We start from the raw sequence: 27,690 nt of genomic DNA on the forward strand, positions 1-27,690 counted from the left end.
CACTTCTGGAGCCCAGGTTGGGGGCTGCACCTGTTCAGGAGTAGGCTGGAAACTTGGGCCTGCCCTCAGGCGGCGCTCACTCAAGCCCAGCGTCAGTGCTGCGCAGCCCTGAGGGACGGGCGCGCCAGCCCCAGGGAACCGAGTTTTCTCCTGCGAGCCAGGACACGTTTGCGCCAGAAAGCCGATTCGCCGAAACCCTCAGCACCGGGAAGCCACTGGAACGATGGGGTAGAAAAGATCGCGATCTCCACTTAGCACGGGCATTGACCACATCGGGGAAACGTGTTTCACGTCCGCGGGCACGTCTCCTGGGTTGTCGAGTAAAATGCGCTTCTGGTGCCAGGGATTTTCAAGATGGAAAGCCTCTGCGGAGAGGTTGGCAGTAAGCCTAGAACTGGTAGGGATAGAGCGCGGAAAGGGACAGGACTCCACAGGCAGATTTGAAAGGGAGCAACAACTGAGCCAGAGGTAGAAATGGGGGTCCCTGGGAAAGGAGAGGATCTTACTGGAAAAGGACTGGGGAGGAGAGAATGGAAGCTCATGCTGGGGTGGGGGGGAGGGGGCAGACTTTCTGGCTGGACAGACTAGGGCCTGTACTGGGTGGAGCAGAGTGAAGACAGACCAGGAAAGTGGGGACGAGGCTGCTGAGATTACATCTGTGCCTTCCCGAGGGAGAAGGTTCCCGAAAGGAAGTTACTTCCTGTCTCCCTTGAGGGGATAGCTGGAAATTAGGAACAGTAGGTTTGGAGGAACCATTTACTCACGGATTTTACAGCGGAGGTAACATTCCTCCAGGAAGGGAAGAGGATCAAAATAATTTCCTGAGGAGTGTGGAGAGGGAGGCTTGTCTTCGATTGTTTTACAGGCCATTCCCCCAAACAGACATACTGCCCTCAGGGTCAGCTGTGTGCTGGGCATTGCTGGGTGTTGGGAAACCAAGATAAAATTAAAAAAAAAAAAAAAAATTTTTTTTAACATTTGTTCATTTTTTTTTTTAAATTTTTTTTTTCAACGTTTTTTATTTATTTTTGGGACAGAGAGAGACAGAGCATGAACGGGGGAGGGGCAGAGAGAGAGGGAGACACAGAATTGGAAACAGGCTCCAGGCTCCAAGCCATCAGCCCAGAGCCTGACGCGGGGCTCGAACTCACGGACCGCGAGATCGTGACCTGGCTGAAGTCGGACGCTTAACCGACTGCACCACCCAGGCGCCCCCATTTGTTCATTTTTGAGGGGAGGGGGGAGAGGCAGAGAGAGGGAGACACAGAATCCAAAGCAGGGTCCAGGCTCCCAGCTGTCAGCACAGAGCCCCACGCAGGGCTTGAACCCATGAACTGTGAGATCATGACCTGAGCCGAAGTTGGATGCTTAACCGATGGAGCCACTCAAGCGCCCCAAGATAAATTTTTAAAAATGCAGTCTCTGACCTCAAGATGCTTGAAGTCTGAAGGTGGAGATGGGCTGGTCATCAGACGATTATAATAGTATGTGCTTAATGCATTTATATAGAGGTGGATACAAAATTGTCAGGTTCTACATCATTAGGGTTTATTCTTGATGTTCGTCGCGGGGCTGTTCTAGAAGGGGTGAGAGTACAGAAAATGGAAGGACTTGATGTTGGATGGGAAGAAGAGGGGAGAAGGCCAGAGGATGGCGGTGCTGTGGGAACACTGAGAGAAGATGGTGATGATAACAGGTCTGTCACTAGCAGAAGGAGGGCAACACCGATGTCACTCACAGGACAGGAGTCCACGGCATCCTCAGCCACACAGCCCCCAGCCACTGCTTCCTAAGAAACTCTCTTCCATGCCAGTCTCTTGGGAACTGAAATTGATGATCACCAAATCCTGTGGTTTTAGAGCACGGACGATCTTCAGAAGTTAACTAGAGGAGGAAAGTGAGTCAGAAAAAGCTGGTGACTTGCCCAGAGGTTCCCCGGTTCCTCGGTGTTGGAATTGAGATGGGGACGCAGACGTCCCGACCCAGCTTCTTACAGTGCATGCCTACGCTGTTCCAGAGGCCTTTGCTGACTTTGCAGCCTGCACATTCCAGGACCAGTCTTAGCCGGTTTCTCCTGTTATAATGTTAACTACCTATTCCCTCTGGTCTGGTCCTCTGTGATCGCTATGAAAAGCTGCTTCTCAACCTCTTAGCCTTCTTTCGGTTCCCTGTTCGGTCGATTGTAGGCCACTCCAACAGACTGAGCCCCGGCCAGGATGAGGCAGAATTATCAGCTTCCCAGTTCTCTGTGGTTTACAGAACCCTGGATCCGGTGGTCTATTTCAGTCCTGGCCTTGACATGCTGACTCACACTTAGCTGGAGGCCCTGTATTGCGGTCTCTTCTCCCTTTTTGTTCTGCTCAACCCTTTCCTTTCTTCGTTCAGTATCTTCTCCTTTTTTTTCTATTCTCGCCTCCCTAGCCTCCTTTGTAATTTGTCACTTTCTTTGTCTGCTGGCATCTGACCTACTACTGAAGCCTATCCCCCGATCTGTAGTGTATCCTAGCAGTTACCATCACCCAGAACCGTGGGGCGAGCGCCTGTTCTAGGCACTGGAGGGGGGAACAAAAGAAGGATGAGCTCACAATCTACCTGGGAGAGTCAGGGCACGCTTCGTCACTCAAGAACATTAGAAAACACTCTGTGCCTTTGCATATAGCAAATGTACATGGGAGAAATACCAGATGGGCAGATAAATGGCTAGGTGGGTCCTAAAACGATGCAAAAAAGAGTAACATAAAACCACTCCCACTTGGCGTAGTTTGTGAAATGGCAGTAAACGGAAGATCCAGCACAGAAATGTGAAATCCAACTTGGGTCCTATAACTCCATTTCCTCTAGAGGGCCTAATAGCGAACAAAAAGACTCAGGATGATCATGCATATTCAGTTTTATTTGCTTTTCTGGATCTGGCTCAATGGCCTCTCAGAATGTTTTTTTTCCTTGATGGCCTCAAGTCCTTTCTTGGGTCTAAGCATCATCTTGGGAAGGCCATGAGATTCAGGAAGACGTTCAGTTGGGAGCAATGACCTGAAGGAAAAGCCAATATGTCCACAGTCAGTAACTTCTGCCTCCCTCCCTTCTGTTTTCTTCAGGGCTCCTGGTTGAGTGTAGCCCGGCCCTGGGTTTCTGAGGGGAGTTGAGGGAGTTGGGGGGGGGGGCAGGAGAGGGAGGGTAGGTATATGGTAGGAAGTTGGTCTCAGCTGTGTCAGGACAATTCAATGTTCTAGGCACATATGTAGCACCTAGTGGCAAGAATAGGCCTTGAAATGGTTGTGAATCAAAGTTCACGCCACGAGACTCCAGAGTGTGTTTGAAGGCTAGAGGGCATAGGTGGGATGATTGTGAAGCTACCACTAGGTCAGTGTAGGTAAAGCCTCATCTAACCTTCAAGCATCATCTAAGGTAGTAAAACCTCTTGCTAAAGGGTAGAGCAGATTCTCATAATGCCCTTAGAAAGAGCTCATGGGAGAAAACGTTAGTGACTCTTCCCTTTCCCAGGTGCACGCAGGACTTTCTGAAGCTGTTTTTCTCTTGGCTTTGACTTAGGACAGCACTGCCCTCTGTCCGGTTGAGGTCTGCTGTTGTCACCACCTTACCCTAAACAGTAAGCACTTGGGTGATGTCGGCTGAGCGGGTATGCAGAGGGGAACTTGGGATGGCAGCATTATTGAGGGGAAATGCATCATGGAGGCAAGGGAAAGGAGTAAACGTATGTGGTAAGGAAGATGATGGCCTCCCTGTCCAATTATTGCTCCCCAGCCCCGCCAGTGTATGGGTCTCCAGGTGACCCTGTTTCAACCTGTCATGTGAGAGGACTTACACTGTTGATCCAGGAGATGTAAGCAGAGACCCGTGTGAAGACTGTGGGCTTCCTGGCGACGTTACAGCCCAGACTGGACACGAAACTGGTCACTCCATGGACAACATACTTGCCATTCACAAGGCAATGGAGAGGGCCCCCAGAATCACCCTGCAGGGAGGAGAAGGAGGGTCCTAAAACTCCATTTTAAAATCTTTGGACCTTTGCTTTTGCTTATACCCCACTTCTGCATGCAAACCCTGTGCAGTTTTAAAGCTCCAATTCAAATCCCTACTTCCTTCATATCCCCACAATCCAGATGAATCTCATCTTCCTGTCCTTTCTTTTGCTGTACTTAGGTCATATTCTGCCTTGTATTTTGGTTTCATAATTTGTTTCTACCTGCCACACCTGTCTATGAGCTTTTTGAAACAGCTTTTTGAGACTGTGTCTTACTGACACGTTTCCTCTCCACAGTGCTAGCATAGAACTTTGAATGTCTTAAGCTCAATAGCTTTTATTGACTTAAATCGAACCTGGGAGTGGGGGGAGTAGGGTGTCCTCATGATGTCTTCATCCCCAGCATTTAGACCAGTGGTTCCAATTAGACTTAGCCTTTAGACACAGGGTAAGTAGTCAACACATGAAACTAAACTGGGGTGAAAGGGAGAGAAAATGATACATTGGGTAATGGTTACATGCTCAGGCTTAGAATCAGAGGAACCTGGGTTTACCTGAACACGCTCCTCCTTACTCAGCTCCCAGGATGCCAGTTCTATAATTCCAGACAGAAAAACCAAAGATAGTTCTCTGGAAAATCTGACCAGCACAAGAAGGAAGACCTAAAGATCCTGCCATTAGAGGTCCTCCACTGAAACCACCAGACCTTCACTAGGTCACCCAACAGACCAGTTCAGTGTGGATGAATCCCACCGAAGGCTCACAGCTACTGATCAGCTTTTTATTACCTCACTCTGAAATGAAAGGAGATGGTCAAGGAGTACCACACATCTGAAGAAAGCCTCTAAGATAAAAATAGAATTCAAAACGAAGAGACAAAGAAGTAAACAAAAAATGAAGGGGCAGCCAAGGGTATGCAGGGAGAAGGAAACAAGCAATAAAAACCTGTGATTAGTATTGCATCCATGATGCAAGAACAGCATACTGCAAAACGAAACATTCAGAAAACAAAAAGAGCCTTCGGAAATTATGAGTATGATAGTAGAAATGAAATGTTGGAAGGATTGGAAGATACAGTAGAACAAACAAAATATAGAGAAACTAAGAAAATAAGAGGACCGTCTAAGGAGGTAAATAGGTGAATAACAGAAATTCTAGAAAGAGACTATAAAAAATGGAAGGAAAGAAGTCATCAACAAACAAACATTTTCAGAACCAAAGTTCTGGAGTTTCTAAAATGAGAAAACCCACCAAGGCTCTCTCACGATGAATGCAAATAAACCCATACAAAAACACAAAATACTGGGGTCAGGAGAGGGTAAAATAAGTCACTTAAGAAATTAGTGGGGAAGTGTGGGGCCGAATCAGTGATAAAATGGGCATATATTTTGCCGATTTAAAGACAGTTTTTAACTCCAGGGAAAACAAAGTTCTGCAGGAAATGAAAAGTGATTTTAGAATACAACATGGATAAGAGTTCAGGCCTTAAAACAGAAGGAAATCTTGCCATTTGAAACGATGTGGATGGACCTCGAGGGCAGTGTGTTCAGTGAAAGCAGTCAGAGAAAGGCAGATACAGGATGATCCCTCTTACTGGTGAAATCTAAACACAAAACAAAACAAGCTCATAGGTACAGAGAACAGAGTGGTAGTGGCCAGAAGGGGAGGGGGGAGGAATGGGAAAAAAAAAACCCCAAAACGCTTCCCTTTCTCATGAACTCACTGAAGGATTTGCAGCATCAAAGAAGAAAGAGAAATACAGGAACACAGGACTAGCGACCCACAATAAAGCATATGCGTGCTTGTGTGTGCCAAGCCTGTCTCTGAAAGGATGGAGACAGCCAGGAACAGCCGTTAACTCCATGAAGATATATGTAATCTCACTTATAATGCTGCTTTTGATCACAACACACTCTTCCAAAACGTTCCAACTGTTAAAAAGGAGACAGCAGGCCCAAAATAAAGTCACTTATGCTAAACTCCACCAAGACTTAATACCTAACCTAACGGTAGCTTCAGTTTCTCCCAGAAATGTGACCTTTAACCAGCCAACCTGGAATTTTTAGGTCAACGCTAGGCGGCAATGTGCTGATAGACCCCTTAGGAGGGCCACTTTGCCTAAAACAAGGCATTCTTTGCCACAGCTCAATGAAGCTGCTTTCCGTTCGCTCGAGGAGATGCCATCTGATTCATGAATCATTGAATGAAGCTGCTTTGATCTTTAAATTTACTCAGCTGAATTTTTGTTATTTAACAGATTTGGTGGCAGAGGCCAGAGCAAAGGGCACTTCTGACAGCTTTGGGGACACCAAGAAACAGGCATAAAACTCTGCAAACCCTGAGTTTACTGTCTTTCTCACCATTTCCAAGGGCCATGGGTAAGTCCCTTTGTCAATTCCATTAAGAATGAACTCTCATCACATCTTTAATAATGGGCATTTCTGGTCTTTTATCATGTACAGAGAGTTACTGTTTTACAAAAGCTTCCTGCAAATGTGTTTTATCCTCAGAGAAATTCATGGAAAAGAATCTAACGGGTACTCTAGAATACAGGTTCCTGATAACTTTCAGATCAAGCAACTGAACTGGGTGAGAACTTCCAGAACTAGTGGGAAAAATGGATTCAAATAGGACAGATGTTAATTACATGGGCATGAGTGAACTGAGGAGGAGAGGATGATTATCATTTGTATGACTTCTTGTTTAAAACACTACCGGTTGTCTAATGTTTTCTTTTCCAGATTTTAGGAAACCTTTTTATCTTTTCTCTTAAGCTATCAACAATTTGGTAAGATATACATTTGTGACCAAAGGTGAAACATTTACTTGTTTTTTCCCTACCTGATCCCTCCAGAATTCAAAAATTCTCAAGTAGTCTTTTCATGACAATATACAGTTGACCCTTGAACAACATAGGGGTTAGGGACACTGACTGTCCCTCCCTGTGTAGTCAAAAATCCCTGTATAACTTTTTATTCCTCCAAAGTATAACTACTAGTAGCCTACTATTGACCAAAAGCCTTACTGATAAGAGAAACAGTCAATTAACACATATTTTATATGTTAGATGTGTTATATATGGTATTCGTGCAGTAAAGTAAGCTAGAGAAAATAAGATGTTATGAAGAAAATCATAAGGAAGAGAAAATACACTTACTGTTGTATATTTATTGAAAAAAGAATCCACATATAATGGACCCACACAGTTCAAGCCCATGTTGTTCCAGGGAAGCTACAGTTAGTTGTTTACATAGGTTCAATGAGAATCTGATCTCCTTGTAACAAGACACAATTAGAAACATTGGTTATATTACCAAAGCTCTGACTGGAATACCATATTTGAGAACATTATGCATAGACTCAGATATGACCAGACACTTTCAAGAAACTAAGATCAACTTGGGGTGCCTGGGTGGCTCAGTTGGTTAGGCATCTGGCTCTTGATCTTGGCTCAGGTCACGATCACACAGTTTGTGGGATCGAGCCCCACATTGGACTCTGCACTGACAGCATGGAGCCTGCTTGGGATTCTCTCTCTCCCTTTCTCTCTGCCCCTCCTCTTTCTCTCTCTCAAAACTAGAAAGAAAGAAAGAAAAAGAAAGAAAGAAAGAAAAAGAAAAGAAGGAAGGAAGGAAGAAGGAAAGAAAAGAAAGAAACTAAGGTTGACTTTACAGAGCCAATAAAGCCTCATGGAAAGATTGACCTGGCACTTTGCTTGTAAGATTCCAGCAAAGCAGTCTTAAAAAGAACTTATGTGGTCAGTCACTATTCTTGCTGCACTTATGTAAATAATCAGGCAAAGTTTAATGTAAACAAACTAATTCTTCTGTAAAAAAATGAAGGTAAGTGTAGAGGGAAGAACTTATGTTTACACTATCATCTGTATTAGATTCTAATCCTGTTAATTGTCTCTGAGGTTCTGTTATGTACTTATAAACTGGATCCTGAATTCTTCTAGTTTCCTAAAAAAATCTGGCTCTGACTCTTCAAATTAACATTTCCAATGTTCTCTCACCCTTTTGATTTGGAATCAATAAGAACACAGATTGCTCCTGAAAGTCCTTGGAAGGGACTACCCCAGGTCCTCCTCACCACCCAGATGGTGGTCAGACTCCAGGGACTTGGACATGCATCTCACAGCTGAAGAAGGTCCCACCTGACATCGGGTCCTACACAAACACTGGAGATGTTCCAGTCAAAGTGACTAGGAAGAGAAGTAGCTGACATGGAGGTAGACTTGCTTCCTCCCAAGATGCCAGATGAAGACTTCATACTTTAACTGACTAAATACGAAACCCTTTCTTCTTCCCTTTCTTTCCTTCACTCTGGAGCTGGCCTAGAAAGATAATGCCATCATCCATATCTCCTGGGCCATGGCTAAGGGGGATAACCTCTGGAACTTAGAACAACTTTTTTTTTTTTAATTTTTTTTTTAACGTTTTTATTTATTATTTTTGAGACAGAGAGAGACAGAGCATGAACAGGGGAGGGGCAGAGAGAGAGGGAGACACAGAATCCGAAACAGGCTCCAGGCTCCGAGCAGTCAGCACAGAGCCCGACGCGGGGCTCGAACTCACGGACCGTGAGATTATGACCTGAGCCGAAGTCGGACGCTTAACTGACCAAGCCACCCAGGCGCCCCTAGAACAACTTTTTATTTCAGGCTGAGAGAAGACGTAACTGACCCCTGGCTTGAATGGACAAATGCAACAATCCCTGAGAATGAATCCATTAACAGTGCCATCTTACTGAGAAGTGTTTTGTGCCCTGAGAGGGGTTGTCTTTGTTGTAATTATCACTCCCCTTGGGCCTATGAATGACCAGATAGCTAGCACATAGCCAGGAAATGCCTTTTAGGTTATCCAACTGTGCCCCTAGGCTTTCCACAAATGAACTAAGACACCTCATTGTACAATTGCCCTGGATTTACATCACCGAGTTGGAGAAAGAATTGAGTTAGAAAGGAATCATCGAGTTAGATCATTGAGTTAGAAAGGAATTTTTCATGATTCAGGATTCACTTCCTTTGGCAGGGCTACACTTCCCTGGTTAGGAGTAAAGGTACATGAGCATATGATCAGAAACCTCTCTTTAACTCTTAAAGATATTGTAGAATCTGTTGCCAAGACAATAGCTGCCCAATAAAAATCCTTAGACTCTCTAGCCAAAGTTCTTTTTTTTTTTTTTTCCTTAGGGAGAGAGAGAGAGAGAGAGGGAGTGAGTCAGGAAGGTCAGAGGGAGGGAGGGAGAGAGAGAGAGAGAGAGAGAGAGAAAGAGAGAATCTCAAGAGGCTCCACACTCAACACAGAGCAGAGAGCTCAATGCGGGGCTTGATCCCGTGACCCTGGGATCATGACCTGAGCCAAAACCAAGAGTCAGACACTCAACTGATTGAACCACCCAGGTGCCCCATAAGTTATTCTTGATGATAGGATAGTCCTTAATTATCTTTAGCTAAGTGAGGGGATGTCTGTACTGTGGCCAATACCACCTGTTATGCTGGATTAACACTTCTGGAGAAGCTGAAACTCAATTACGTAAGATCACTGAGCAAGCCAACGTGGTTTACAAGGGTGACTGCTACAACAGGGTCTTTCTTTGACTGACTTGATTTTGATTGGTTTGGATGTTGGGGACCATGGCTCCAAAGTGCATTCTAAACACTGGGAATTATTCTGCTTATAGTAATCATAATAGTCTCCCCTGTCCATTGTTATTCTGTCAAATGTTTTAAATGCATGTTCACAGCCACTAACCACCAAGAAAATGATCTCCCCAAAACAGGAACATCAGAAAAAGAATGAGGAGAACGAGCAACCTACAGATCGTTGAACCTGAAGTCATGGCCTGTGAATATCACAGAGATTAAGCAAAAAACCATATGACCTGTGAATACCACACAAAGGATCAACAAAATTTCACAAAAAGCTGTGAGAACTACAGGGCAGTTGCTGAGGAGACAGTAGATCCAAAACTGAGTCACTTGTGCTAAACCCCACAAAAACTTAACACCTAATCTAATTGCAGCTTCAGCTTCTTTCAGAAACGTGACCTTCAGCCAGCCAAACTGGAATTTCCTGGTCAGCTCGAGGAGGTAATCTGCTAAGAGACCCTCTCTGTTCCCCTTGGGAGGACAACCTTGCCTAAAACAAGGCATTCTTTACTAATAATTTCCTTTATTCCAGCTCCCTCTCTGCCTTTAAAAACTTTTCCTTTTCTGCAGCTTGATGGAGCTCCTTTCTATTTGCTAGATGGGGTACTCCCCAATTCCTGAGTCCTTGAATAAAGCCACTTTGATCTTCAAATTTACTCAGTTGAATTTTTGTTATTTAACAGGTACCTCTGTGAAAAAGGAAGAGAGATCCACATCACCCATAATGCCTGAACTGAAAAGTAGGAATACAAGCATTTATTTTTATAGAGGTATGGAGACCCCAAAAGAATCAGCTGACAAGAGTTGAAAGTGGTCCCTTCTGGGGAGGGAGATCTAGAAGAGTGGAAGGAACACAATGATTGTTCTTTTCCATCATTAAACTCATAGTTTTATTTTTCACCTTAAGCAACTTAATACATATAGCCTCGTTAAAAATTGAAGCTTAAAAGGAAAAGACACCAAAAGTTCACATTGGGGATGATTCTTTTAAAAAGGAACTAGCTGTACCACACCCCAACTACTGCTTAGGAAAAGAGGATGTTTTCTTTAGACTACTGCACTCAAAACAAATCAAACAAAACAACCTAAAAATCTTCCACCCAAATTCTAATAGAGGGTTGAGAGTGTTTCTGGGCTAGAGGAATGGAAGGTAATTAAATTACATATAACACTATCATCTTATGTTAATTGACTTGAAAAGAAACACAGGCTCTGGAGAGATGGAAGGTGTGGCTGAGGATCTGAGGGCAGGAGGAAGAGCTGGGAAGGAGCTCGGTGGGAATGAGTGGATCCATTCTGAGGTGAAGAGTTGGGGGACCCAGAAGTCTGAAAACCCAGAAGACACACTCTTGGGAAACTCCAGTGGCAAGGGATCTGGAGACACAACTGCCTCAGAGAATTGTCAGTTTAGAGCGGCTGCAGGAAGAAAAGTACTCTACTTATTCAGACTTTAAGACCCCGAGAGAGCAGAGGGAAAGTCAATTAACTCAGAAAGGTTAAACCTTAAGGTAATAGGGGAAGCTGGCTGGTGAGGACCTGGAAGAGAACTGCTTACCTATCAGTCTCTACCTGCATGTAGGGCTCCCAGGATACAGGACTTCTATGTTTTAACACTAGGAGGGCAAACTGGGATGAGCTGGTCACCTTACTTCCATGGTTCTAGGTGCTCACCAGAAACATTTGGTCCTTTGATCCTACTCTTTCAGTCAGCCTACCATCCTACAGCTGGCTTCTCTTTTTCCACTCAGCTCGGACCTTGCATTTGGTCTGCAGTCTTGTCCTTTAGCTCCAGTAATGCAGGAAAACCCAGCCCTGGATTAACGCATCCCTGCAACTGGGTCTTGAGTAAAATGGAGTGAATCACACGCTCACTTAGTCACTGCGTGGTCTGCAACCTCACTCTATCAGTAACATCTTGGAGGTCAGTCATCGTCCTACTCACTTTAATTAATCCAGACCCATACAACCCTTGTACCTTCATTATCAGCATCCAACCTGACTCCTATTTCATAAGTAAATAGACAAAATAATGCAAACCCCTGCCATGCTCCAGCCACCCAGCCTGCACACTCTTTCATATCCGCGCACATTTTGGTGTCTCTCTTCCCGTGCTCTTGGTTCCATCGCTCTTCCTCTGGGATCTTGTGCCATCCGTTATTTCCTCTCACTGACTCTACAAGATGCTTTCTTCTCTGCCTATTAACACACTCACTTTTAACATACTATATTCAGCCCCTCCATGACTTGTCATTCTCCTTAAAGCTACCAGACTTTTTTTTTTTTTTTGGTCCCTCTCTTTCCCCCAAGATTCTTGGAAGAGCATTCTCCATTCCTTACTATGTTTCTTGTTGCCTCTTCATTTCTTATCTTCAGTAAAACTTCTGCCCCCTCCAGTCTACTGAAACTGTTCTTGCCAGTTACCAGTGACCCACCAACTGTGCAAGTCGGCACTTCAGTGATCTACTGTGGCTCCTGGATGCACTGTGTCATACTGTGTATGACACGTTAGTATTTCCTGAGATTCTGGAAAACCCTTATCACCTCTCATTCCTCTTAGGTCTTATGGGTTCTTTGTCCTCCACCTACCCCTGCAGCATTCAAGTATTCATGTTATCATAGTTTTTCCTCAACTCACTGTTCTTTCTTTTCTCGTTCTACAACCTTTCCCCTGCAGGATGGGGGTGGCTGGGGTGGGGAGTGGAGCTCATCTGCTGTATCTCTAGCCCAGCTCTCCCCACACTCTCTTCTTCTTTATATCTAATTACTTACTGGTTAATTATACCTGAATGTCCCATTGGGATTTCAGACTCAACTTGTTCAGAATCAAGTTCATCACCTTCTTTCCCAAATCCTATAAACCTTCTGTCATTGGAGGCAGCAAACCCCTCCCCTAAATCACTTAAACCGGATGCCTGGAAGTCACTCCAGTTGCTCCTTCTTTCTCCCTCCTCTCCACTGCCCTAGTTCAAGCCCTCAAATTTATTGCCTAGATAATTACAATAGTCTCCTAACCTGTCTCTCATCCACCCTTCCCCTCTTCAAAGACACGCTTACCTTGTCATTAGACGATACCTCTAAAAGGCAACTCTGATAATGCTATTCTCCTTTTTATAACTCTTCAATGGTTTCCCAGTGCCCAAGAGATAAAGTTCATGTCCCTAAGCATGTGATGGAGATTCAGGGCAGGCTGCCCCAAAATATACCACTTTGGGACCTTGATTATTTTGAATTAAAGTTACTTAAGCACAGACAATGTAAGAAGGATATTCTAACCCTACTTTGTTTCTCGGAAAGCAGAAAATAAATGTCCCATGTGAAAGGTACCCCCCCGTACCAGGAGGGAAGGAGACATCCTTATGGTTGGATATAGGGAATTCAGGGCTATAGAACAAACCCTCTTACCTCACCTTGTTGGGTCTTAACTAATTTACACCAAACCCAAACTTCTTTGTCTTGCCAATTCTTCACAGATTTATTTTTTCTTTGTCTAAAAGTTCTTTGAGTCTCAAATGTTTATGAGCTCCTGCACATATGAGATTAAATTCGTTTTTCTCCTGCTAATCTGTCCTATGTCAATTTAATTATTAGGTGAGCCAAAGAACCTAGAAGGAAGACGGAAAAATTTTCTTCCCCTGCACATGGCACTTGAAGCCCTAAGTCACGTGGCTCCTGCTTGCCTTCAGTGTCCTCTCCTGACCTTCTCTGGTATGGTAATAGTTTATTTCTAGACCAAGGGTCAGCCAACTTTTTCTATAAAGGGCCAAATAGTAAACATTTTAGATTCTGCAGCCTGTGGAGTCTTTGTTTCAACTATTCAACTCTCTGAAAGCAGCCGCGAATAATATGTAAATAAACAAGTATGGCTGTATTTGTTCCAATTAAATGCTCTTTAATGAACATTAGAATCTTATATTTTTCATGTGTCATGACATTATTTTTGTAAATTTATTCCCAACCATTTAAAAATGTAAAAAGCATTCTACAGAATGGTTGCAGAGAAACAGGCCGTGGATTTGGAGGCTTGTGGGCTCTGACCTCTGCTCCAGCTGTAGGGAAGGCCCTGTAATTCTCTAAGTGTTCTAGATGGTTTCTTGGCCCATGCCCTCATTCATGCTGTTTCTCTCTCTGAAGAGCTTTTCCCCTTTATGCCTGGCTTTCTCCCATTTAACCATCAGGACTCACTACAGGCTCCACTTTCTTGGGGGGAAGCAAGTCTTTTCTGACCCCAACAGGTACAGGTAAGTGCCTATCTTTTGGGCTCCTATATCACCCTACGCGTATCTTTATTATGACACTTACCCACGTTGTATTACACGTTCTATCGTATGTCTGCTCCTGCCATTCCTCCACTAAAACACTGTATTTGAGTCATCTTTGTATCCCTAACACTTAGCACAGTGTCTGGCCTCTAATAGATAATCAAGAACATTTGTTGAACTGCATCAAGAAATCTGTAAGATGGTACACTGCTGACTGATTTTGTCTAAAGAGAAGAGGATCCCATGTATCATATATATAAATGATTATAACACTATTTTGTGCGCTCTCCCCTGCCCCATTCATCCGTATATACTCCTGGAAATACTACTGAGGTAAAGGGTTGGTGAAGAAGGAGGCACAAGGAAAGCTGGGATCGATGGGAACAGAGCTTTTCTTATACACAGTTACGACCACCACCACTCCAGGCTGTAAAAAGTCTAGGTGACAAACAACTTCCAAAGAACGCACACATACACCAACACGCAAATGTTGGGCCACATCCAAGCCTCTGAGGTCAGGGCATTAGGCAAGGTGAATTTCAGCAGATTCCTTGAGTGCCGAGTTCCTGGCACAGACTCATTCTCACTGAGACGCCAGAGTAGCAAGCGGAGTCTGGACAGGGGGTGGGAGCAGGTGTGGAAAAGGGAGTGAGGAAAAGGTTGGGGGTGGGGTTTGGGAGGCCAAGAGGGGAGGGGCCCAGCCTGCGATTCCTGATGCCTCCTGCATGTGTTCACCTGGCATCCAGAGCGAATTCCGTCTCCTCCAGCGCATATCATGGTGCTCTTCACGGTGGAGCCCCAGTAGCTGGAACTGGAGCAGGTGGCATAGTCCACACTGGGCAGGTAAGCCTGCTGCAGGGCCTGGGCCAGGTGCCCATTGGCTGAACAGGACACACAGCGTTGGAGGTCAGCCCCAAACCCTCTCGGGGGCGGGGGGAGCCTTCCACACCCTCCCAAGCCTTCCCAAGCTCCAGTGAAAGCTGAACTCAGGGCAAGCTCCTTCCAGGGCGTGCCACACATCCTCTCCCCTCCCCACTTTATATGCAAGCTACGGGCCCCTTCCTTCAGGGCTCATCCTTGATCGCTGTTCCCAAGCTCCAAACCACCAACCTCCAATCTCCCTACTGCTGCTTAAAAAAAGGAAAGCACTTTAAAGTCACCGGAATGGTCGTATTTGTCGAGAACTCCCCTGCTTTCACTTCACACTGTAAACGCCACGAAGCAGAACCGGGACCATACACCCTTCTTTTCATGTCCTAAGAGCTTGCTGCAGCTTTCCTTTATCTGGCTCTTTGGACTTTTCAAAGCCTTTGCACATGAATTACTTCTCTGCATCCTTACAACGATGCTTTCATGTTCTAGAGATCAGGAGGTCGAACCACTATGATATTAAGTGAACTGAGAGCAGCTGCATTAGAAGCATGTCTCTCTCTCTCTCTCTCTCTCTCTCTCTGTCTCTGTCAGCTCCAGGTTTTCCCAGCAGACTGGCTGCTTGTGGCAAGGCCTTGCCTCTCCCCCAGAGCTCAAATACCGCCTCCTGGCTGACAGATGTCTGTGTCAGTCCTAATGTCCCTGCCCTTCTTAACCATCTCTGCTCATAGCCCGTCCTACCTTTCTGTGTTGTCTGGATGGCATTGCCTACCCGAACTCTTCCCGCGATGAGCAGAAGAGAGCTAGCTGAGTTCTCTTTTGCCTTCACTCCTCTGGACCTACGGCTACCTCTGGTTTATTCACCCCAACCCACAGCCCGGCGACTTTGGAGGTAGCGTGATGGTGTAACGACCACCAGAGTGGGAGCCAGATACCCGGGTCCTGGCTCCAGCGAACTAGTTACTAACCAGTCACGTGGTCTTAATTTTCTTGGGCCTCAGTTTCCTCAGGTTATAAAATGAGAGGCTTGTAAAAATACGCCGTGAGGGAAGGTGGCATGTTTTGTTTTGTTTTGTTTCTCAGTTATAAGACTCTATGAATCTCTGACTTGACTGTTCCATGGCCTATTCTTAGCTCGATTTCACGCACCAGTTCTTTGATCTCTGGTTCCTCGTCCCTGACTAGGGCTGCGACCTAGGGCTACAGAAAAATGCTCCCCAGAAGCCCAGCTACCTACTCAAGCCCCGTGTGGTGGATTTTGCCAACGCAGGCGACTTACTCTTGGTCATGCCCCAGCCCGTGATGTAGCAGGGATTGTTGTTGGCCAGGATGGCCCCCGCCGGGGGCAGGACACCCAGCTGCACATAGTTGTTGAGGGTAACTCTCTGGGCCAGGCGCAGCAGGGCAATGTCATAGCTGTGGGAGGAAACGAGCCTGCTCAGGCCTTCCGTCAAGGTCGGCACGCGGGGCGGCCCTCACTAAGGCCTTTGTGTGCCCATAGAATTCGAAAGGAACAACTCAGAGAAAGGGGGAGGCTGGTTTGCTCAGCCTCCGACTCAGTCAAACACAGCTGGATTGTAGGATATTACTTGTCGAACAGCAGCACCTGCTGGTGAGGTCTTGGTGTTGTGGTCTAGCTGTGGCCTCTGCGACCTCGGTGGTGGTAGTGGGGCTTACGTCTCTCAGTTATGAATGGGGAATCAGAAAGGAGCCGAGTGCTGTGATCTTGGCCATAGAGAAGAATTCTCAGGGAAGAAAGACCTACCGTGCCGCGTGGGTCTGAAAACTCCGCGGCGATATCCCAGCTCCTTGAACCCGCTCCCCGCCCCCCACGACCCCCAGCACTGACCACCATTTTAACTACCCCCTTTCCCAAAACGTACGGCTCAGTCTGGCACGAGTTTTCTCAGATCAGATTCATTTTAAGACATTTACTTTTGCTGACGGAGTCAATTCCCTAAAATGAATACTAAGCAACAGCAGAAATGGAAACCTTGAACGCTGCAGAGAAGGAATTTCAGGTGACCCGATCACGCAAACCAGCCTAGATCAAACAAGTCACAAAGGCCTTCCAAAATTCTCAAGCCTCCCAAAAGCTAAATTCTCAGAGGCCTTCCGAATGAACGTGACGGAAGCCAAGCCCCTGTTGCTGGCCAGTCAGCCCCCTACCTCCAGGCCAAGGCCAGCCCAGCCCTGTCCCTACCCGGCGGCCACGTTATTGCTGTTCCAGTAGCGATGCACCACGATGTTCTGCACACTCACACGCTGCTCGGTGCCATCGTTCTGGCTCAGGTTGTGCTCTCCAGCCACCACACGGAAGGTCATTTTGCTGGAGTGAGACAAGAGCAGGAAGCCCTGAGTGATCCAGGGGGCTCTTTTCCCTCAGAGAAAAGTTGGGAAGCCATCTCACATCTTATCTTTAGAACAAGAACTCATCGTAACTGGCCCAGGCAGAGGGCAGATGAAAAAGCCTGGAAGACGAGGCAGTAACAAGCCCCCTCGTTCTCGAATTTACTAACCTGTGGCGGTGACAAAAACTGCCAGCAACTTCACTGACCCATTTTTAAAGCCCAGCAGCAGAGGCTGAGTATCTCATAGCCTGGGAGAGGTATGGTGAACATAAATGAAATAATGGCTCTCAGCCCACAGAGAGATTTTGAGGGAAGGATAAACCAATAGTTTAAAGCATGATCCCTGGGCCAGCAGCGCCAGCATAACCCGGAAACTTGTGAGAAATGCGGATTATCAGCCTTCAACCTGAACCCACCAAGTCAGAAGCTCTGATTTGTGCCTTCCAGGTGATTCTGATCCATGCTCAAATTTGAGAACAGTTGCTCAAGACACATACGAACAAAAATGATTGCCAGCCAGGCATTGACCAGGCACTGAAATATTTACCTACTTAATCCTCACAATAACTCGGCAAAGTAGGTATTATGACCCCATTTTAAATTTTTTTTTAACGTTTATTTATTTTTGAGACAGAGAGAGACAGAGCATGAACGGGGGAGGGTCAGAGAGAGGGAGACACAGAATCTGAAACAGGCTCCAGGCTCTGAGCTGTCCGCACAGAGCCCGACGCGGGGCTCGAACTCACGGACCGCGAGATCATGACCCGAGCTGAAGTCGGCCGCTTAACCGACTGAGCCACCCAGGCGCCCCGACCCCATTTTAGAAATAAGAGAATGAGAGCTTAGAGAAGCTAAGGAAGTCATCCAAAGGCACAAAGGTAGAAGGCGAAACGGGATGGGAACCTAAGCTTGCCCGATGCCAAAATCTGTACCTTTCATTATAGTCTACTACCTCCCCACAGGCCCCCCAACACCCCCTTAAAGGCTTGTCCTGAGTGCTCAAAGATACATCTTCCTCCAGAAAGGCCAGACTTCTCCCCTTCCAGAAGCTCAGCAAAGCTGGGTTTTGTTTTTCTCACCGGTCCACGCAGTGAGCAGCTGTCATCACCCAGTTCTGTCTGATGAGGGTCCCCCCACAGGTGTGATACCATTTGCCCCCAGAGAGGTACTGGAGGGAAATCTAGAAGGGGAGGAGAGAAAGGAGGGAGAGGTTGGCGTTTCTTAAAAGGCTTTGCCCCAAACTGCATATTACACTTCTTTCCATTCCTTCCATCCTTCCAAACATTCTCCAGCTTTGTGGGCCAGAGATGGCAAATGGGTTTCATCTGACCTGTCAGTTTCTACTGATCGGTCGCTATTGGCTCCTCGGAGTGGCGGTGAGAAGGGGTGTGCCGACGGCCCCGGGATCAGCAGGGAGTGCTCCACTGTTGGGTGATGTTTGCTGTGTACGTGGATGGGGGAGGAAAGGCACACACACAGTGTATTTGACATCCCCACTCGGGGTTGGTGCAAAGGGCCAAGAACCCAGGTCCTTTGACCTGCATTCCCTCTTGGAAGGAAACGTGGCCATGGAATGGCTCCATCACCTAACCCACAGGCTTAGGTCTCCAGAGCTCCCCCTCCAATGACCTCCAGACATGTCCTGTCCCCCCACTTCAGGGAATACTCAGAACCACCACTGGAATATTCAATTTTATCAGTTCATGTCTTCCTCAGCACCTCGTGTTCCACCATCGCTCTACTTCTGAAAATTCGGGTGCAAACTTCGGTGAACTGAATTGAATTCCAATTGGAGTGATTCCTCTCAAAGTGTGGTTATTCACCAGTTAATTTGCCAGTTTTACGCATTTAGAATTGCTTAACTCAAAGCCTAGCTGCCCTGTGACGAAAGTAGAAACGCTTTAAATAGCCAAATAAGCTACATGCTCTACTTGGGGGGGGGGGGGGGGGGGGGGGGGTGGGGGGGTGTGCTTGAATGCAGAGGCACACAGTGCGGAGTGGTGTGTGTGTGTGTGTGTGTGTGTGTGTGTGTGTGTGTGTGTGTCAGGGTATTGGGACGTGGAGCTGTGGGTCTGGCATGCAGTCTTGCTCGTGCCACTGGGAACATAAATGTGGTTTGGGTTTGGGTGCTTGCCTGGGAAAGTAAGTGTGGCTGGTGTTCAGATCCCCTCCCCCAAACCTTTTGTATGCTTCTTCCACCTTAAGCCTGGACCCGTTCAACCTTTTACCTCTAGAATCCAGACAGTTAGAGAACTTGTGGGTAAGGATGTGCACAAACACACATGATGTTGTATACCAGCACACATGCAGCTCTCGTTTTGTTGGAAGTCTGGGGCTGTGAAGGAACACCCACCTGCGAGGGCCAGGAATTCTTCCGGGCCTCAGTCCCTCCAACTACCCGGGCGTTGGTTTCTGGAAAGTCCTGGGTGTTGTGTCCTTTGTGGGGCAGAAGAAAAGTGAGTGATGACTAAGCATGGGGTCAGCTCAGGGTGGGGGGCAGGGTGGCTGTTGTGCTTTGTCTGCGAATTCACAGTTCCTCCCTAGCAAGTGAGGGGCCCAGCTAAGAGTTATGGGAGCCCTTTCGCCAAACAGGGGAGTCCGAGTGGCTTCTGCTTCCCCCCACCCCCAGGTGTCCCCAGAACTCTGGCATGCTACGAAGGACCCATCTCACATCACTGGGCTAGGGCCCCAGAGGCTCCCTGTGGTCTCAGCCTTGCTCGGGGTCATCCTAATGGCCCGAGGTGACCTCTCACCCCTCTACCCACACATACGGTGCTTTGGCAGGATTCTCCAGGGGGCAAGGACGGCAGTGCACATCCCAGCCAGACACCTGCTGAGGATGTCTTCCTGTCGATGAGGGTGGTAAGGAAGCCCAGACCCATGAAAGGGGCTTCTCTGTTTCGTGGCTCAAGGCCCTGCCATCCAGAGGGTCCTGCATGGAGAGTGGCTCTCACTGCTCCTACCCTGGATTCCAGGAGGGTAAAGTTTTTGCTAGACCCACAGGGTGTCCAATCTCACCCTGGGATAGAGAGCAGGCCTGGACTTCAGGATAGCTTTTGGCTCTGCTGTCCAAATCCTCCGCCCTATAGAAGTCAGGCTCGAGGACCCACTTACCATAAAGGACCAGGGTGGCGAGCACCAAGAAGCGTAGCATGTTGCCGGCCGAGCAGACCACTGCCCCCTTGCCATGAACCAAGCCCTCTTTGTACTCCTCTTATCAGCAGCTTTGCTGACCGTCTTGCTGCCAGCTGTCAGGGCTGCAGATGGAAGGCTGGGGAAAATCACAGGTGACGTGGAAATACAAATGAAAAGATGTATTTTCAAGTAAACTAATTTATCTGTTGTTCAAAGGCAGAACAAGGTCAGGTTAGGGCTGACTTAAGCATCTGCATTCAGTGGAAAGGCATCCAGTGAACTCTTTTTTCAGAAAAAAGAGAGGGAACCAGGGCTGGTCTTTCCATCAGGGTGCTCCCTTCACAGTCTGTCACTGCCTTACTGTCCTCAGTGACACTGTAAGTGCAGAGATCCATTCAGTGCACCAGGAGGTGGAGGCAAGGGGTGGGTGTGGAGGAGGGAAGAGTAGTTAGCAAAAAGAAGAGACCACGACCTCCCCCTGCCCAACGAGGAAGGTGGGCTATGCCTCCAGGACAGAGGTGTAAATGCAGGAGGACTAAACCAAGTAGGGATGGTGGAGAGAATTCTGGTGGAAGAAGGTACTAAGAAACGGGTTTGGGGAGACTCAGACAGAAAGCCAACCAGAGAGCTCCCAGAGAAGGAGACCATGAGGTGGGTTAGAAGGGGTAGCCCCAGGATGGGGAGATGGTCTGAGCACTGTGAGCATGGAGGGCAGAGGGAGCAGGTGAGGAACAGGCCTGGCCTGTAGGTGATGAAGGGCCCTGCCTGTCAAAGTCAGGAGAGGAGAAAGGAGGGAGGGGCAGGGCGCCTTGAGGCGGGCAGAGGACTTTGGGTCGGGAGGCCCCAGAGCAGAGGGCCAAGAGCAGGGCTGTGATTTAGGCAGAGAGAAGCCAGGAAGCCTGGAGGGAGGCAGGAGAGTCATCTGGTTCACCTGGGGGTCTTTGTGGCCTAGACACTTTCCAGAATCCAAGGTTCATGCCTGCAGTTGCAAGAGAGGCCTGGAAAAAGCTGTAGGAAGGAGCTCCGTAGGCCATGTCATAGAGTTTGGGGCTATCACATTATGGCTCTCGGGGCACCCGGAGGACCCCCTTTCCAGTCTGACTGCCAGGATTCCAATAAAAGCAGATGGGGAAGAGGCTGAGCTGAGCTGGGCTGGGGAACTGGGCCTCTTTGGCCATCCTCTCCCCACCTCCCTAGTTAAGAAGCCAGCTCTAGCTCCAGGATGAGAAGCCCAAGAGGAGGCCTTTAGGGCCACCTAAACATTACCCCTCAATATCACATACTCCAAAGTAAGCCTCTAAGGGCGCCATCGATGTCACACTCACCTCCGTACCCTTGGCCTAGGGCCACCCAATCTGTGTTTGCATAAAAACCAAAGTCTTCAGGGACGACACTTAAGGCCCTCGCAACCAGCAACCGGTGCCTAGTCTGCATGGCCCAGCCTCATCTCTACTGCTGGTCAGACTCCCATTTTCACCGTTCGGGCCAGACGTAGACAGTAGTTGTGGTTTAAATGTTGAGGCATTGTGTTTCTTCTGACCAAGCAATTCTAATTCTAGGATTGCAATCCTTTTGAAAGAGACACAGGCACAAAAATAAATGTACGAGGACGCGGGTTATGGTAGAGGTTGTCACCAACTTGTCGCAGGATTGGGAAAAAAAAACCCCAAGTGTTCATCAGCAGGGAAAGGTGAAAGAAATTAGGTGTAACCAAATGATGGGGCACTCTCCAGCTTTTAAAAAGAATGAGTTAGACTTTAATGAACTGACATGAAAAGATGTCCTTGGGATATCAGATGAAGACATCAAATTGCAAATGATATGGTACTGGGTATGTGTGTACTTGTTATTCACAGAAAAAGGGTATGAAAGGGTTTATACCCGGAAGTTGGTACTTCTAGGGAATGAGTCAAGAGGTAGGGAGGCATCGTGAGGATCAATTTCACTTCTTAAACTCATGTTTTTCGGTATCGTTTGGCTCCTCTACACCATTACTTTTGTAATTAACAATAAGAATCTCTCCTGGGGTATTTGGCTATTTTGGGCAATGGCGCCAATATTCTTCAAGTAGGAAATAGAGCCCCAAGAGGGACCAGCCATTTAACGCTACAGTGAGAGTCTTTGGGAACCAGGGGATAGTAGCACAGCATCAAGGTTTTAAGCAAGATTTAAGCAAGGTGTTAAGGTTTTAGGTGAACTCTGAGAATGATCAGAGGGGTGAATTTTAAGGAACAGTGCAGATACTGGGGTAGGGTGAGGCCAGCCCCAGCTAAGGGGAGGCCACGAAGTCTTGTATCACCCCATCAGTGGCCTCTCCCTCTTCTTGACCACCAATCTCCCCTAGTGCTCCCCTCACTCCCCAATCTGGACCTACTCTCTAGGTGTCGTATGTGCTTTCTTCCTCTCTTCTGCTGCACCTCTCATTCCCTGTGAGTTACTCTTAGCTGACTGCCCCTGGGAGAGATTATACTGCTTTTGCACAGGGGTGAGGAAACTTGGCACTAAACAGGCCACCTTGGTTGGGCATATATCATGATATTGGCTGGAGAGCTGTTGAGTGAAGCCATAAGAGCATGAAGGATATGGGATAAATGGCAAACAATCAACACCTGATAAATGTTTGGATCCTTAATGCAACCAAAGATAAAGCTAGGATTAGAGTTGGGATCTCTGGCTCCCTATGGTTTACCCGAATTAGCATGGCCTTCAAAGTCTTCTCACTTGGGTCCCAACCCACTGTTCTGCAGGCCGACTTATCCCATAGGCACAGCAGGTACAGTGCCTAGGGCCCACAACACTTTTAAGGCCCACAAAGTTTTCATTTCTTTTAAAATCAGAAGAAATAAAATGAATACCATCAGCCTGGATTATATTCATTTTTATACCAATGCGGTTGTGAAACGTAATTAAAAAAAAATTTTTTTTTATGAAGACAAAAGGGCCTAGGTCCCATGAAAGTCACAATGCGGTCCCCATCCTCTAGCTTCTACATCCACCACTCCTTCACCCTGATGTCCCCTTGGTTTGTCAGATCCACTTGTACCTTTGTCTCTCTGTGACTCTTCTGAGTCTCGATGGTTGCTTGTGTGGGATCCCACCTAAGGACCCACCCCTGAGGTCAAAGGTCAAATGTCACCATCTTTGTGAGGCCTTCCCTGACTCCCCTAAATGGAAGGAGCCGTTCTTTCCATCTCACCTGGCGCATCTCTGAACATCTCCAAGCTGGTCCTGACTTGCTTGCAGCTGCTTCGCCAGCTCTAGGGTATAAGCTCCGTGGAGGAAAAGCCGCATCTTACATCTGCTCGTGTCCACATGGGCTTGACACACATTATGTAGGCTAGATTAGGGGCCACAGGGATGTCTGGGGACAAGAGACAGTGATGTGACAGAACTTTTCAGAGGTGATGTGTGTGGCTCTACACAGCCTGAGCCAACTGATTCTCCAACAGATCAGCTAAGGGACACTATGGGGGAGGAGGAACCAGTGGTAAGTTTCCTTTACCAATGCCATAAACCCTTTATTTTCCCTGGGACCTCGTGTCCAATTTTTGCCAGCAAGGAGTTTTTACTTTCCCCACCCCTGGCCACATCCTGGCCACATCCTGCCACTCTCCACTCTCCCTCTGGCTAGGCTACCCCCAGAATGTTTCCTCCACAGGGTCCTGAAGGCTCTTAGCAACTTAGACCTCCTGCTGTGGGAGTTGTGCAGGGAGAGGCAGCTGCGGTCCCATGGCACCCTCATGTGGTAATGCCCAAGATGACAGCCTGCTATGGAAAGTCAGAAGCCCTTCTGGAAGGAGTGTGAGTCTTCCTCTAGGCAGCTGGGCTCTCTAGTTCAGACAAGGTGGCCATGTATGGTGGGGTCCAACTTGCTTGGAGAAGAGCTGACATGCATGCTGGGTCTGCTCGACGTGGAAACTTCATGTGGGTACAGCACTCAAGGCCAGTTAAGCAGTCCTGCTCAATTCTACACACTGTCCCTACTTCCTCAGACTTCCCAGGGCCTCAGGTTGCCAATACCTTGCTGTGTGGCATTGGACAAATTATTTCCCTCATCTGGCCTCGGTTTCACAATATGAAAACGATAAGGCTGGACTATAATGATGGTTTCAAATGGTGCTCACTGACCTTTAGAGGTTCAGGGGCTGCTGGGCATTGCCCTCACCTGCCCTCAACTTCACCCATTGCCACTTGGCTTTTCATCTACAGTATAGATGGGGCACTGGAACAAGGCTTCTAGGACTTAGACCTGAGAATCCCAGGCTCCATGAGCTGGCTTTCAACATGAACATCCCAGGATCCCCAAATATGGCCTCCCTCATGGCTACCTGGCTCCACCGTTCTAGGCTTTACAGAGACCCGCCAGTCAGAAGTGATCAGCATGGAGGGAAGAGAGAATGGGAAGGCTGATGGCTAGGTGTCTAGCGTTCCTGTGGTGTGGTGGAAGGAGCGCTGGCTCAGCCGGCATTCCAAATCAAGTCTCAGTCTCAGCTCCCGCCATCCACTAGCTGTGGGACTACAGACAAGCCCCTTTATCTCTCCCTGCCTCTACTTTCTTATCTGTAAAATGGGCAAGGTGGCTCCCCTCCTGTCTTTCTCACAGGGTTACTATGCAGATGAAGTAAGCTAAAGGATTCTTGTTAGGGTGCTTTCTGTAAATTACTCAGCTCCAATATTAGCAGGGAGACTGCTGTAGACCTCTGTACTATTTCACTAGTTCTGTGGCTGCTCTACATGACCAGGGACCCAGGACGTGGACTCAGAGGTACTTTTCTTGAACTCAGCATTGCTGCCCTGGGCCCTACCCAGCCTGCCTTCCCTGCTTGGAAGTATGTTTTTAGGACAGAAGGCAAGCTCTAAGCCAAGTATCACAGGTTCTGACTGTTTCTTCCATCAATGTGGAGCAAAGAGAAGGGGCTCTGTGATGTTGCAAGGAATAGGAAGGTCCTGCCTTGATATCCACTGGGTTTACAAATCCATCTTTATACTCGACATGGAAAACCCGAAAGACTCCACCAAAAAACTGCTAGAACTGATACATGAATTCAGCAAAGTCGCAGGGTATAAAATGAACATACAGTAATCGGTTGCATTTTTATACACCGATAATGAAGCAACAGAAATCAAGCAATCGATCCCATTTACAATTGCACCGAAAACCATAACATACCTAGGAATAAACCTAACCAAAGAGGTAAAAGATGTATACACTGAAAACTATCTAAAGCTTATGAAAGAAATTGAAGAAGACACAAAGCAATGGAAAAACATTTCATGCTCATGGACTAGAAGAACAAATATTGTTAAAATGTCGATACTACCCAAAGCAATCTACACATTCAATGCAATCTCTATCAAAAGAACACCAGGATTCTTCACAGAGCTAGGACATACAATCCTAAAATTTGTATGGAACCAGAAAAGACCCCAAATACCCAAAGTAATGTTGAAAACAAAACCAAAGCTGGAGGCATCACAATTCTGGACTTCAAGCTGTATCACAAGGCTGTAATCATCGAGATAGTATGGTCCTGGCACAAAGACAGACACATAGATCAATGGAACAGAATAGAGAACCCAGAAATGGACCCACACATGTATGGCCAACTAATCTTCAACAAAGAAGAACAGCCAATGGAAAAAAGACAGTCTCTTTAGCAAATGGTGTTGGGAAAACTGGACAGTGACATGCAGAAGAATGAATCCGGACCACTGTCTTACACCATACACAAAAATAAATTCAAAAAGGATGCAAGATCTAAATGTAAGACAGGAAACCATCAAAATCCTAGAGGAGAGAACAGGCAACAACCTCTTTGGCCTCGGCCACAGCAACTCCTTACTAGACACGTCTCCTGAGGCAAGGGAAACAAAAGCAAAAATGAACTATGGGACCTCATCAAGATAAAAACGTTCTGTAAAGCGAAGGAAGCAATCAACAAAACTAAAAGGCTACCGATGGAATGGGAGAAGATATTTGCAAATGACATATCGGTTAAAGGGTTAGTATCCAAAATCTACAAAGAACTTACCAAACTCAACACCCAAAAATCAAACAATCCAGTGAAAAAATGGGCAAAAGACATGAACAGACACTTTTCCAAAGAAGACATCCAGATGGCTAACACACACATGAAAAGATGCTCAACATCACTCATCATCAGGGAAATACAAATCAAAACCACAATGAGGTACCACCTCACACCTGTCAGAATGGCTAAAATTAACAACTCAGGAAAAAACAGATGTTGACGAGGGTGCAGAGAAAGGGGATCTCTTGCATTGCTGGTGGGAATGCAAGCTGGTGCAGCCACTCTGGAAAACAGTATGAAAGTTCCTCAAAAAACTAAAAATAGAACTACCCTACGGCCCAGCAATTGCACTACTAGGCATTTATCCATGGGATAAATGTCCATCAACTGACGAATGGATAAAGAAGATGTGGTGTATATATATATATATATATATATATATATATATATATATATACACACACACACAATGGACTATTACTCGGCGGTCAAAAAGAATAAAATCTTGCCATTTGCAACAATGTGGATGAAACTAGAAACGTATTATGTTAAGTAAAATAGTAAGTCAGTCAGAGAAAGATAAATATCATATGATTTCACTCATATGTGGAATTTAAGAAACAAAACAGATGAAAATAGGGGAAGGGAAGGAAAAATTAGATAAAAACAGAAAGGGAGACAAACCATAAGAGACTCTTAAATACATAGAACCTGAGGGTTGCTGGAGGGAAGGTGGATGGGGGGGGATGGGCTAAATGGGTGATGGGCATTAAGGAAGGCACTTGTTGGGGTGCACCTGGCTCAGGTGGTTGGGCATCCAACTTTGGCTCAGGTCGTGATCTCACAGCCGGTAAGTTCGAGCCCTGCATCGGGCTCTGTGCTGACAGCTCAGAGCCGAGAGCCTGCTTTGGATTTTGTGTCTCCCCCTCTTTGCTCCTCCCCTGCTCGCACTCTGTCTCTCTCCTCTCTGTTTCTCAAAAATAAACATTAAAAAAGAGAAAAGGATGGCATTTGTTGGGGTGAGTACTAGGTATTATAGTTTAAGTGATGAAATCATTAAATTCTCCTGAAACCATTATTACACTATATGTTAACTAACTGGGATTTATTTATTTTATCTTATCTTATTTTATTTTATTTTATATTTATTTTATTTTATTTTATTTTAATGTTTACTTGTTTTTGAGAGAGAGAGACACACACAGAGCACAAGCAGAGAGGGGCAGAGAGAGGAGACAGAATCTGAAGCAGGCTCCAAGCTCTGAGCTGTCAACACAGAGACCGATGCAGGGATCGAACTCATGAACTGTGAGATCATGACCCAAGCTGCAGTTGGATGTGGCTAAGCCAACCAGGCACCCATTAACTTGGATTTAAATAAAAATTTTAAAAAATTATACAAAACTTG

At 46.6% G+C, this 27,690-nt stretch overlaps 1 protein-coding gene and 1 long non-coding RNA gene across 3 annotated transcripts; one reads left to right on the top strand and one right to left on the bottom strand.

Annotated features, from left to right (window-relative positions):
• The first annotated feature begins 10 nt into the window (after nucleotides 1-10).
• LOC125919061 (uncharacterized) lies at nucleotides 11-13,642 on the top strand. Its single transcript, XR_007456666.1, has 4 exons — nucleotides 11-228; nucleotides 6,240-6,360; nucleotides 10,319-10,405; nucleotides 13,224-13,642. It is a non-coding gene; the product is annotated as an uncharacterized LOC125919061 (long non-coding RNA).
• Nucleotides 2,545-27,656, bottom strand: CELA1 (chymotrypsin like elastase 1). 2 transcript variants are annotated; one of them, XM_049625480.1, is made up of 10 exons: nucleotides 23,447-27,656; nucleotides 21,576-21,819; nucleotides 20,230-20,372; nucleotides 19,469-19,551; nucleotides 18,195-18,295; nucleotides 16,968-17,093; nucleotides 16,044-16,180; nucleotides 14,630-14,775; nucleotides 3,824-3,973; nucleotides 2,545-3,030 (listed from the first exon to the last, which is right to left on the bottom strand). In XM_049625480.1, exons 3-10 carry the CDS (start codon nucleotides 20,267-20,269, stop codon nucleotides 3,013-3,015), a joined length of 801 nt encoding a protein of 266 aa, XP_049481437.1. In that variant the 5' UTR covers nucleotides 20,270-20,372; nucleotides 21,576-21,819; nucleotides 23,447-27,656; the 3' UTR covers nucleotides 2,545-3,012. The 2 variants fall into 2 exon arrangements, with proteins under 2 accessions (XP_049481437.1, XP_049481438.1); XM_049625481.1 differs by lacking the exon at nucleotides 23,447-27,656 and having other exon boundaries at nucleotides 21,576-22,556.
• Nucleotides 27,657-27,690: the final 34 nt, after the last annotated feature.

Source organism: Panthera uncia, chromosome B4, assembly GCF_023721935.1.
Source record: "Panthera uncia isolate 11264 chromosome B4, Puncia_PCG_1.0, whole genome shotgun sequence".
Taxonomy (NCBI): Eukaryota; Metazoa; Chordata; class Mammalia; order Carnivora; family Felidae; genus Panthera; species Panthera uncia.

Excerpts from the sequence above, each read along its gene's own strand:
- CELA1 (XM_049625480.1), bottom strand. The coding sequence starts at position 20,269 with ATGCTACGCTTCTTGGTGCTCGCCACCCTGGTCCTTTATG. Across the intron at positions 19,552-20,229 it reads CGCCACCCTGGTCCTTTATG|GACACAACACCCAGGACTTT; the intron begins GTAAGTGGGTCC and ends TGCCCCACAAAG. Across the intron at positions 16,181-16,967 it reads AGCAATAACGTGGCCGCCGG|CTATGACATTGCCCTGCTGC; the intron begins GTAGGGACAGGG and ends TTCCTCCCACAG.